At 44.0% G+C, this 13,617-nt stretch overlaps 1 protein-coding gene across 3 annotated transcripts in view; it reads left to right on the forward strand.

The window, feature by feature from the left end:
• Window positions 1-13,617, forward strand: part of TNPO3 (transportin 3) — a 1,119,313-nt gene that overhangs the window by 393,881 nt on the left and 711,815 nt on the right. For all 3 annotated transcript variants that reach the window (XM_085653697.1, XM_085653695.1, XM_085653696.1), the window contains exons 8-9: window positions 2,954-3,100; window positions 3,851-3,958. In XM_085653697.1, the coding sequence (XP_085509823.1) occupies window positions 2,954-3,100; window positions 3,851-3,958 (255 nt within the window). The remainder of the gene's footprint in view (window positions 1-2,953; window positions 3,101-3,850; window positions 3,959-13,617) is intronic.

Consider the following 13,617-nt stretch of genomic DNA (forward strand, 5'->3'; position numbering starts at 1 on the left):
CAGTGCCCAGGAATGGACCTGGGTACTGTAGGGGCACAGGGCTCATGCACCTGTGCCCACACCACTGGCATAGGGCACCCAGCTAGAGGGGTGACTGAGGTATGCCAGGGCAGTGTGTGTTGTGGGCATGGCACACAGGGATGTGTTCTATGTCGACTCTTTGTCTTGTTCTGCAGCCAGGCACTCAGCCTGCAAAGGCAGTGTGTGCAACAGAACCCACTTTCTTACAGGGGCCAGTTGCTGAAAGCAGTAAATGGTCTGGGAAAGCTCACAAAGGCGGCATGCCTTTGAAGCTTCCCCTTCGTAAACCCTACCCATCCTGGGAGAGGATGTTTGGCACCCTGTCCCAGGATGTGCATTGTTTCAGGCCCCCGAGAGCAGCAGGCTCTCGACCCAGGGGTCCAGAGACATGTCTGTTGGTAGCAACCTAAGCAGCCACTCAGTCAGGACACTAGAAGTTGGTCGAGTTTCAGGGGGCATCTCTAAGATGCCCTCTGTTGTGCATTTTAAATTAAATCCCACACTGGCATCCGTGTGGGTTTAATGTGCTGAGTAGTTTGATTCCAAACTTCCCAGTTTTTAGGGTAGCCATTACGGTGCTGTGGAGTTCGTAATGACAAACTCCCAGCACCATATACTCTTAATGGCAGCACTGCACTTACAATGCCCAGGAATGGACTTGGGCACTGTAGGGGTACAGAGCTCATGCACCTGTACCCTCACTACTGGCATAGTGCACCCAGCTAGAGGGGTGACTGATCTATGCCAGGGCAGGGATTTGTAGGCATGGCACACAGGGATGTGTGCCATGTCGACTTTTACTTTGTTCTGCACCAAGACACGCAGCCTGCAAAGGCAATGTTGTGACTGAAAAGGTGCAGGGCCTCTAAGGGTGGCATAATAAGTGCTGCAGCCATTAGGGGCCTTCCCTGGTCACAGGGACCTGGGTACCTTTGGTACCATTTACCAGGGGCCTACCTTTGGCCAGGGATACCAATGTGGTTTAGGCTTCAATGCAGTTTTAGGGAAGGAACATAGGCCCTGGGTACCTGATTAGCAGGATTCCAGGGCACACTCAGTCAAAGAATATCAGCAATTCAGCAAAAAGTGGGGGCATACCGTGCAGAAAGAGGGCACTTTCTCACAATCACATCTGCCAGAAGAGTGAGTGATCTCCAGGCTCTTTCCTCCAAGTCTCCTTTCCTATCTGTTCATCAGGAAAAGGTAGTTCTCAGGACTCGTCCATCCTTTATGCCTAAGGTTGTCACTGCCTTTCACATCTGGCAGACCATCACTTTGCCCACCTTCTTTCCGCGTCCTTCCAAAGAGGAAAAGATGCTCCACCGTCTGTTCTCAAAACGTGCGCTTTCATTCTCTCTGGATCGCGCAAAACAGTTCTGGGTGGATGAACAACTTTTTGTCGGCTACGTAGGTGCCAAGAAAGGACTGTCCGTACACAAGCAAACCATATATGTGTATCAAAATATGCTATTCTTTGGCTAAAAAAGGAGCCTCCTGTGCCAGACCTCATCCAAGGAACCTAGAGGGGCTGAACCTGCAGTTTGGCGCAGATAAGCCCCGAAAGAAAGAGTGTATGAAAGGTGGACAACTGTTAGGCAAGCGCATATGAGTGGATAAACAATACAGAGAAGCTATCGTTATCAAGGATGAAGACAATGGTGTCCCTTATTGGAATGTTGATTTTTAATGGTGTATTGCTTTATGAGCCAGCTAACACGTGTTTTTGTCAATGCGGTGTAAAACCCTTTTTCTTCAGGGCTGTAACGGAGTAGAAAGAATCATGGACATCACAACTGGTGATAATTTCGACCCAGTGGGGCCTAATATTAGTCTGTGATGTAGTAAATTTCATCTATTGGATGCTCAGCGTATCTTAAGAGTAAGGTAATAATATAATTTAAATCTTGGTGATGAGTCTCTCTCCTGGCATTGTAAGCCAAGTTCCTATCCTTCCTGAGTTGCAAAAAGCCTCTTGATGGCTAAAACAAGCTAAGACTGTACCATCCGCTGTGAAAAGAAGTTTCGGCGAGTAAGCCCTGTCTCTCGTAACTTCGGGACTGTGTTTCACCGGATACTGAGACACCCTTGTGAGGTCCCCGATTCTTTCTACTCCGTTACAGCCCTGAAAAAGTCTAGGGTTTTACACCCCATTGACGAAACACGTGTTAGCTGGCTCGTGAAGCAATACTCCATTAAAAATCAACATTCCAGGAAAGGACACCAGTGTCTTCATCCTTGATAACGATAACTACTGTCTTAATGATCCACTCATATGCATGTGCACGAGACTTGCTGCTGTTAATAGTCAGACCTTGGTGCAGAATTGAGGGTTTAGGGTGTTTTCCCTCACCTGCAGCACCGCATTCATTGTCCTCGTTTATGCTAACTCTACCTGGCAAGCGCCATTCCATACCCTGTTATAATTAACACCCCCCTTTCTTTTTCTGTTACCTTGAGACTCCTACTTCGACAAGGAAAGATAAAAGCATGTGAGTCTTATAGATACCAACTATGAACTGTAATTCTAGGTAAGTAATCTTTTTCTTCTTGTCTTACAGTCCATTCACTCTGGGTTCTTATGCATTTCACAGCAATCACTTAGTGCTCCATATTGTGTTGCTAACAAGTCTAGGTCTGATTCACTTGGAGACTGGAAGAAACAAGGCAAAGCAGAACCCCACATGCTGCTAACAAAACAAAATATTAGCCTACTGAATTACTTTAGCAATAGTATCATGTGGGTGATTTTCTTTCTAGAAGAGCAGAGAGATCAGGCAAAACTTATTTTCACACACTACCTACTTCAGAATGTAATCTTTGAGTAGTTGGTCATATTGTTCTGTGATTTTGTGGTACTTAAGTGAACTCTTGGTCGTCTCTTTGCCAACCATTACCCAACTGCTAAATAGTTTTTTCTCTTCTGTCTATACAGGTAGTAGAAATTTCTTTTAACTTCTGGTACAGACTGGGAGAGAATCTTTACAAACTGAATGATCCTGCGATGCACAATATCTTTAAGCCCTATATCCAGAGACTTCTCCATGCACTTGCAAGGCACTGCCAGCTTGACCCAGATCATGTAAGGCAAATATGTTTTTGTATGAACTTGTCTGATTGAGGAAAGGTTTCGGAAAGGGTTCTGTGTGAGGGGCTCATAAGCAAGAAAGTTGGAGTTGGACTGATAAGTTTTCTGGCCGATTGACAAGTGGTTCAATGCATCTAGTGCAAAATTGGACCCAACTGACGATTTACGGTCTGTAATACAATCATTTGAGGGAATGTTTTCATGTTTTGTAATGGATCGTTAGCTTTAAAATATTCGTTACTTATCAGGGGTTACTGTGCTGCAAAAAATTTCAGCTGAATCTTTTAAAGATTAGTGTTTCATTCGTGAATTATTTAAATGGGTTTATTGGCCCATTGTATTACTAATCTTTGTGGACATTGTTTTGTGATTTCCTATTATTCACTAATGTCTGGATATTAGCCCAGCTTAGGTAAAGTTTATTCTTTTTTTTTCAACTGCAGGTGATCCAAAGCAAAGTTGAAAAGGGCTCTCTTGTATTGTCTAGATTTATGAATTGGGTAGTTTGGAAAGTGGACTTTGAAGTAGTATAGGTGGGACAAGGCAAGAAAAATTAAAACTGTTTGAGGAATTCATTTTAAGTTGCACAGAATTAAGTGACCAAAAGGATCCTATGACTGAAAAATGTGAGGGTTGTAGTTGAGAACTGGTGAGCAGTTTAAAGCTAAGAAGTGTGCTTGAGAAGTGAATTTGTTAAGATGGAGTCTTCCCTTACTGCTTAAAAGAACCTTTTTTTTTCTTCAGGAGGGTGTGCCGGAAGAAACTGATGACTTTGGCGAGTTTCGGATGAGAGTGTCTGACCTAGTGAAAGATCTGATCTTTTTAGTAGGGTCCATGGAATGCTTTTCTCAGGTGAGCATGACTGTAGTTTCCAGCAACTACAGTCCACTGTTGAACTCCTTTGCCTTCACAGCTAGGTCTAGTATGTTGTTCCCTTGTGATGTGGTAAGTACTTTATTTGAACTTCACCGGACATTGTCTGGCTTTCTAACATTCCCATATCTTGTGATGCGTTGTATGAGGAAATTCCGCAAGAAACCTGCAGGGATAGGATTTTTAACCCCTGGGGGGTAAGAATTCAGTCAATGCATCAATACAAATTAGAATTCCAATTGGACTGCAACCCATACACATCATGCTGAACAATACTGCTGAGGAAGTGTTTTTGCTAATGATGAGTCCCACAAGATTAGTTCAGGAATACAGCCGGAAACGTGAAAAAAACACTCAAGATAGCACTGAGTAACAGGAGAGGTACTTTAACATGTTTTAAATCCTAGTTGAATGATTAAAGTATGATTGGCAACCACACAGAATAAAAACAGAAATGTAGCAATGCATGTCATGCTCGGCGAAAACGGCAAGAACATTTCTAACTTGCTTAGCTGCTTCCTAATACCATAATTTATTTCTAGGCTCGATGCTAAAGTTTAGCAGACGCACTAAATTGCAAGCTTGTGTATCAAATTTCAGATAGATCGCAAAACATACCTGTTTTCTCTAGAAATATAGCAACTCCGCTCCACTCTGTATTGCAGTTTTGTCAGGAAAACGACAAATGGTGTTAAGTTGAAGGCTATTTATCTGCACTGCTCCAGGCGTGGACCCTGACTGATGCTGCAAACTGGGATTACCTCTGGCTTGATGGTCCTATTGCTAAGTCCCTCTCGTTTATGGTCAGATACCTAGGTTTTTATAGTATCCGATTGCCGATCTTATCTTTAAATATATAAAACAAAGCTGCTCTTCAAGACAGTGAAGTAGCAACAGAACTAAACATCATGTTGATAAATGTGTGGCCTGATTAACATATTGATTGTATTCTCCTATTAATAAAAAAGTCAGCTACTGTATTGTATGTGCCTATGGTATTATGGCAGTGTCCATAATTGAAAACAATAAAAAGTAGTGAAGATAGTAAGCAGACATGATGTCGGCATTTCTGCACATCTTAGAACTTCACACTTTCCAAATAGAGATAGGACTCTGAAAGAGGTTATAGGATAAAAATAGAAGCAGCATAAACGGTCACGTCGTTCACGACATCGGAGGATTGCTAATTAAGATAACTGCATTTTACGACATTTATAGCATCAATAATAAATTAAAATAATTTCTTTGTGGATAAATAAATAACACATATAAAAAGCGAATTCACGTATGTGTATTGAAAAAACAAAAAGGCAAACCGGGCAAAGCATTTAATTTCTCTCTGATGCTGGGTGCAAAAGATAAAAATAGGACAAATAAAATAGAAAAGGTAGAAACGTTCCTTTTGGCACACTTTATTTTATTTCAAAAAGCAGCATCAGTCTTTTCCAGGCATGCTTAGTTGTAGGTACACATATTTTTTCTACTTCTGCCATCTAGTGTTGGATCCGGATGTGTGCAATTTTCTCTTTGAAGTAGTCTTTCGATTCACAAGATCGAGTTACTCCTCCTCTTGGTGGTACTGCGCATGGGCATCGACTCCATTGTTAGGTTGTTTTCGCTCCACCATTTGTTTCGGACGTGTGTGCTTGTGCTACAAGTCGAGACCATACAGATCTTTCGGGTTCCCAATCCACACTAACTTGCACCGGTATTGTTTTCGATTTTGTTACCACTGCGTATTGAGGGACAATTGCCCTTTCTATCGATGCACTTCTACTGTGGCCCCTCTAGTGTCTCGCCTTTCAAGGCCTTCAAAAGTACTCTCCATCAGGTCCACAACAAACAGCATGGTGATGAAACAGGAGCCTTTCCGTTTCTGCCCCTGCTGCCATGCGAAATACCCACAGACCAACTCCCATCAGGTCTATCCTGTGTTTGTCACTGGAACACAGGGAAGCAGAATGCAAGGCCTGTCAAGCTTTCTGCTCCAAAAAGTCTCTCAGGGATCGACAAGCACACTGGCTCGAAATGTAGCAGGGGGTCACCGACACTCCCGACCTCTTCAGAAACATTGTAGGAGAACACCCACAGGCTTTTGTAGCGGAGGAGGAAGCAGTCTCTGTCGACTGCTGTCCAGAATTCAAGCATGAATGACTTTGAAATCATGGACTGAAATCGAAGAAGGGCTTACTGTCTCTTGCCCGTCGGCTCCGGGTGGAATGCCATAAAAAACAGCCAACACCTATAGAAAAAGAGGTGTTCGAACCACCACCGGTTCAAGGCCATAGTCTGCACCGAACAACTGACTCGTAAGCCCTGCCCTCCGGCTCGGCTCCGAAACGCCAGCCGAAGCCTTCCGCATCAACACCCTCAGCACCTACCAGCCCTGACCTTCAACATCTTCCGCTTCAGCTCCAAGCGGAACTTCGACGCCGAAGCACAAACATGGCGCCGAACCGAAAGCTTCCAAGCCGGAACCGAAAAAGACTGTAACCTGTAACAAAGTAATTTTCATTCAGCCTGCTTGCAATGTTCAACTTGCCTTGTAAAGAACCATTTACACCTAATTGTACCAGGCTTGCTTGGTTATAGTAAATAAATATAACTAAATCATTTTTGTACAATCAAATTGGTCTCAGTTCAGTCTGAGTGTGTGACATCATTTGCTGCCTGAGTGTGTACAAAAAATGCTTAACACTACCATCTGATAGCCTTATACTTCACCCACACTACCACTAATTGAGAGTAAGGTGTTATCTACTTTTACCTCTGCCTACCTTTGGGGTTCCACTGGACTGTGCATAGTATACCTCACTTTGGTGTAGTATACACATAGGCAGCTTCCTACAGTGTGTGTAAAGGTACAGGGCCTCTAATGATGGCACAATAAGTGCTGCGGTCCTTAAAGACCTTCCCTTGACACAGTGCCCTTTGTGTACCTATGGTACCATTTACAAGTGACTGACGTGTCCAGAGAGTGCCAATTGGGTTTTGTATCAGTGCAGTTTAGGGAAAGAACATAGGCACTGGGTACCTGGTTGGCAGGAACCCAGGGCACACTAAGTCAAAGTATGTCCACAGTTTGGCAAACAGTGGAGGCAACATGCTAAAAGAGGGCACTTTCTTACAGACCACAAATTGTCAGTCTTTGCAATGTTAACCTTTGGGAGGAAAACAATAATGCAGATTTGCAGGTAAATACACAACTTACAGTCTTCTGTGTTTGAGGTCAGCAGAAGGCAAGGTTAAGGTAATCACAAGTACTGCGCCACCAGTGGCACACTGGTGGCTGGGCGGAGAGGTCAAATCTTGAGTTTGGGCCCAATGTTCACTAATGGAGACTGTGCGTTGTAGGAAGCTGGCTCTGTATAAACTATACCAAAGTGAGGTATGGTGTTCAGAGTCCAGTGGAACCCCCAAAGGTAGGCAGAGGTAAAAATAGATAGCACCTCACTCTCTATTTGTGGTTGTGTGATCGAGCTGTAAGACTTTTTCAGAGGACAGTGTTAAGCATTTGTTGTACACACACAGTCAGCAAATAAATTCACACACTCGGACTGAATTTCAGACCAATTGTTTTTAAATGAAAATATTCTTTTAGTTATTTTATTTCCTAGAACCAAGGAAGCCTGGCACAGGTAAGTAATAAGTACTTTGCAGTAAATATACAGTTTGGATTGTAATGGTATGTGCACTTTATGACTTACAGTATTGTTTCAGAGAAATGCAATGCTTTGTAAATACAGTACATAGACTTGAATGGGTATTTCAGTAAAATACCAGGTAAGTTACTTTTAGATTACTTTTCTTACTCAGTGTAGTATACCAGGATACTATGCGGGGACATTTCCTCTGTGGTTCATTGTACATTAAATCCCACACTGGCATCAGTGTGGGTTTAATGTGCTGATAAGTTTGATACCAAACTTCCCAGTCTTCAGTGTAGCCATTATGGTGCTGTAGAGTTCGTAATGACAACCTCCCAGCACCATATACTCTTAATGGCAGCACTGCACTTACAATGTCTAAGAATGGACTTAGGCGCTGTAGGGATACAGGGCTCATGCACCTGTACCCTCACCACTGGCATAGGGCACACAGTTAGAGGGGTGACTGATGTATGCCAGGGCAGTGGTTTGTGGGTATGGCACCTTTTTTCTGGTTTTGTTTGATATTAGATGTCCGGTGAGAATATAGAACACTTGGAACTTGACATGACTGGCAATTTGGTGGAGCCAGCCCTTGGCAGAGATAGATCAAGACTCCCCCGGGTATTCTGAAAGTGCACAGTGTTCTTTTATAATTAGGTCATTTTTTGTGTGGTTTAGTGAGTGGGGGACGACCTGGTTTTTTCCCTCTATTGCTCCCCTTTTTTTTGATGACCCTCTATTGATGTGCCTAATTTAGTTATCAATGAAGACAGTCGGCTATTCTGATACACTGTAGAATATCGAGTTTTCACAACTCTGCTTTGCCTTTGGATAACCGAAATTCATGTCTGTTGAATCTGGTTTTTATTTAAGTAAGAGGAGTGTCATATCCACCAAGCAAAATAATTGTTGGTTAGCTGCCAAGCAAACTTAAGAACAATGAATGGACTAATGTAGTAAGTCCAAAAGAGTCTTAAAGCCAGTCGGTATGCTAGAGCCAATACTTTTGAAGCGATGCATAATGCTAGTTGTGTTTGACGAATAGCATATCATGTGCAAAAAATCTGCAAAATCATTAGGACACTAGGTTTGCAGTAGTTTTTAATTTTCTCTGACACGAGGCCGGCTGTTGCTAGTCAAAAGTTTCTGCATTGACATCGCAACAAGTTGGTTTAACTTATCAATCCACCTATTATACGTGCCTGTTTTGGGCGAACATTTTTAGGAACTCTTCTGGGGATAGATACAAGGCTCTACTAAAATATTTTAGAGGTTCAAATACAGTTTTAAATATGGTTTGCTGATGGCCATTCGACAGCATGTTTGATTTGTAATTAACAAAGATCCATACTTCAGGAGTGTGTAGTATGCTGGAATAGATGAGAGCGGCGCAGCTAAAACCATGCAGCTTAATCCTGGCTTCACAGGGTTAGCACCTGTGGAGAGTAATGGAATCACAGAGAAGCATGTGAACTAAAGAATTGGAACATCCAGCGGTACTTATAAATGCCGGGTTGTCTTCTTTGTAGCAGTAGAATTCAATCAGTAACTACATATGTGGTTGAGAAAGGATTCATGCTTTTTTTCCATACCAATCTGTGGACTTGTACTTCTGGCAATCGTGAAAGTGGAAGGTTGTGATAGGCAGGAAAGTTACTCCTTGTAGGACAGGTGATATGTTGGTCTTCTGCTAAGGAGAACAGGCCATTTTCTAATTCTTCCATACTTAATAGGGTACAGGTGGCTTCTTATTTAGCCATGGTTCTTTGTGTCATATTACAAGATTCAAATATGGCAGTGTTTTAGTTGCCTCGGTACCTTGTTAGACTTAAGTGTCTGTAGTGCTCAAGGTAGCTGTGTAGTAACTTGCAGCTGAGCCTGTAAATGTTGTAAAAGGCTCAAGTCTTAACTTTTTTTTTAAGGTCAAGTGCAGATGACATTACAGTGCTTATTGCGTGCACTAATTTGGAGAATGTTTGCATGCCATAAATAACTTTCAATGTAACTTTTATTATTTCTCTGTCATCCTCTCTAATTCTTTCAGAAGATTGTTTCTGAATATTTTCCCATTTCTTTATCAATAGCATACCCTGCTGCAAATATAAAGTGTTTAACATTAGTCGGGTGATGACCCAGTGGAAATCATTAAAATCCATATTTTCACTACTTATGAATAGGTGCTCCTTCACAGCCGCAAGGCTGGAATGTGTTAACCAACTTTGGCACAACTTACCAACACTGCATGTGGATTTAGTTACAGGTGTATATTTATTATACTTGTGAAAGGAAATTACTTTTTTCGTATGGTCACCCCAAAGTTTTTTTAATGCTGCTGCTGTTTTTCTACTCTGAGGGAGCATGGAGGCCTGCTAACCAGACTTAAAATGTGTCTGATTGGCTTTACCCAATTAAAAATGGCTAACTAACCTGTAAGTACCCAGTAAATGGCACCCTGGTACCCACGGCATGTAAGTTAAATGGGTACTCCAGTGCTTGCTACACTGATTGTGCCACGCTGGAGATCCACCAAGTAAAACATGTCCCTCAGTCTGCCACTGCAGATTGGTAGAGCAGTTGTGCACTGGTAGTCCGACTTTGCCATTGAAAGCAGTGGCAAAGCCACCGCGTCCCCTGGACGTGTGTACTAAAAGATGATTTTTATTGCACAATTAAAATTATTGCAATCATGTTGAGCTAAAATCAAAATATAATGTGCATGGTTTCTGACAATATGTAAAAGCATAAGGCAATTTATGGTTCTGGTATTCTTAAATTAAAAATTAGAGCAACAATTAATCAATTTTTTAAAAAAGGTGAGAGAAATGGAGCCGTAGACACAGTTGTAGGAAAGTGGGTTTCTGTTGCAGTAACCCCCTCACTTTTTAACAGACTACTGATGCAATTTTTCTTGGTGTGCCCTGGGTCCCTGCCAATCAGGTTCCCAGGGCCTCTGTTCTTTCTTCAAAAACAAACCCAATTGGCATCTCTGGCCACATGTCAGCCCCTGGTAAATGGTACCACAGGTACCCAGGGCACTGTGACCAGAGAAGGCCTCTAAGAACTGCAGCACTTATTGCGCCACCCTCAGAGGCCCTGTACCCTGACACTCACACACTGCCTTTGCGGACTGAGTGCCTTGGTGCAGAAAAAAGTGAAGTCAACATGGCACACATCCCTGTGTGACATGCCCACAAATTACTGCCCTGGCATACATCAGTCACCCCTCTAGCTGGGTGCCCTATGCCAGTGGTGAGGGCACAGGTGCATGAGCCGTGTACCCCTACAGTGCACAAGTCCATTCCTCGGCACTGTAAGTGCAGTGCTGCCATTAAGAGTATATGGTGCTGGGAGTTTGTCATCACGAACTCCACAGCACCATAATGGCTACACTGAAGACTGGGAAGTTTGGTATCAAACTTCTCAGCACATTAAACCCACACTGATGCCAGTGTGGGATTTAATGTAAAATGCACAACAGAGGGCATCTTAGAGATGTCCCATAAAAATCGACCCACCACTAGTGACCTGACTGAGTGGCTGCTTAGGCTGCCACCACCAGACATGTTTCTGGACCCCTGGGTAGAGAGCTCACTGCTCTCGGGGGCCCAAACAATGCACATCCTGGGACGAGGTGCCAAGCCTCCTACCTCAGGATGGGCAGGGTTCACGAAGGAGAGACTTCAAAGGCCTGCCGCCTTTATGAGCCTCTCCACACCATTTGCTGCTTTTAGCAACTGATTCCCACTGATTCTACCCCCCTCTTTGGGCAGGGAACTGGCGGGGAAAACAACTGAGGAAAAGAGGTGTTCCCACCTCTGCCAACTCCACCCCTCAGGTGGGGGAGGCGAGGTGAAGCACAACCCAGAGTCCCCGCCATCTTGAGGATGGGGGGACCCAGCCAACCAGGGACAGGCTCCTGCCCTACCCCCCCCTGGAGAGTGGTAGAATAGGGGGTGTACCCACCCCAGGGAAGGGACCCATTGGTCCCGGCCCTTTATCTACCTGTAACACCCCTAAATTTAGTATTTAGAGGCACCGTGAACCTTCCTTCCTCAGATCCAGCAACCACATGAAAAGGACGAGAAGCCGTGCAGAGCTAACAAGAGGACGACGTGCAGTGACTTGACCCCAGCCCTACAGGCGTGTCTTCCCTCGAACCTGCTCCTGCAAAACCCCGGCATGTCCAGTAACCTCAAAAACTCCGGAGGACCTTCCTGCATTAACTCTCCAAGCTGCTTCTCCCGTAAACACCGGACATGTTTGAACTGCAGATTCTGGTGCCAGCCAGAAACCGCGAATTCAGCACACTCTGCACCTGCTGAGCCCGGCCCGAGCTTGAGTGGAAAAACACCACGGGGAGGCCCCCTCCCCCCCCCCCCCGGAGATCCTGACCTGGGATCCAGCGACCCCTGACCTGCCTCAAGCCTCCAGATGACGCCTGCAGCCTCAATTCAGAGGACCCTCCCCCCACCGCGACCAGAGAATCCGACGTCCCAAGGCACCCCTGCACCCCGATGCTCCACGGCCTTGTGTGTCCAACCCAGCGGTGCCTAACCAACCCTCAACATCCCAAATTACCCCTCGAAGTGGTGGTCACTCCTGGAAGATCCTGGTCTCCGAGCCTGCAGTGTTTTTGTCCCGTAGAATCTCCATTGAAATCAACAGGGCACCCGACCTCAAAACAGTACCCTGCACCTGGCCGCCCTAGTGCCGCTGAGGGTGCCCCTTTGATGCTAACCTGAACCCCAACTTGCCCTGAGCTTAACCCTAGGAGCTTGGCTCCCACAACCCCGTCCCCTGCTTGCCAGCAGCCACCAACTGGTGCCCCCCTATCCTCCATAGGATAACATTGGGCCTCAACACTGCACCCGGCCGCCGCAGTGCCGCTGATGGTGCAATAACAGTGCATAACTAACCCTGGTAGACCCCTGAGTCTTGCCCCAGAACCCTAACTTCAAAGACCGAAGACTTACCTAGAAACCGATAACCTGATTTTCCTCATAGGATAACATTGACAATTTTTCTCCCAAAAAGTTTCGACTTTGGAAACTACGAATATTCATTTAAAATCGCACAAAAAACCTAAACGAATTTTCTCAACTGTTTGCAGGAAAGGTCCCTTTGCTGAACCCAGTTGTCCAGCACGGCGTAAGAAAAGTAACTAAAAAGTAACTTACCTGTGAATTGAATTGCCTTCCATAGGATAACATTGGGGGTTCTTTGTGGAAAAGCTTCTAAGTGTCAACTTTTGAAATACAAGAATATTCTTTAAAAATCGTACAAACTACAAAAACATAATTACTTAACTGTTTTAAGTAGATGTCCCAGTGCTGAACCTAGGAGTCCAGCATTGGATTACAAGAGTGACGCAAAAGTAATTTTACCTGCATTTTCTTTAAAAAGCCATCTATTTCAAAGTACTGTATTTACCAAGTATTGCAACCTACTGCATCCCCTGTAAATCAAATCAAGTACAATCTTCATTGCTTTTTAAACCTGTTGACAACAAGTAACTTATTACTGAAAATAATTGAATGCTTAACTGTATCAGGCTTGCTTGGTTCTAATAAAATGACAGTATATCTTTTTATACAAAAACAATTGGCCTAGAGTTCAGTTCTAGAGTGTGTGAATTCATTTGCTGACTGTGTGTAGATCAAATGCTTATCACTGTCCTCTGATACTGCCATACTGCTCGACCAAGGTATCTCTTTAGAGAGTAAGGTTCTATCTGACGTTAACCTCTGCCTACCTCTGGAGACTCTTGAACTCTGTACCTCACTTTGGTGCAGTATATATAGAGCCAGTTTCTTACAACAGTTCAGTGCATTATAGTTCTTTGGTATTCTCCTAGTTCATGGCTTTTACAGCTGTCATATGTTTCATGAAGTGTACGGCTAATTGAACTGAGTTGCCTTTCAAACACTTCAACAAGGCTTCTTGACATGTTGCATGTTTAAAATACGCCAAATTGGGCGAAGCCAGTAA

Source organism: Triturus cristatus, chromosome 4_1, assembly GCF_964204655.1.
Source record: "Triturus cristatus chromosome 4_1, aTriCri1.1, whole genome shotgun sequence".
In the NCBI taxonomy this organism is placed as follows: Eukaryota; Metazoa; Chordata; class Amphibia; order Caudata; family Salamandridae; genus Triturus; species Triturus cristatus.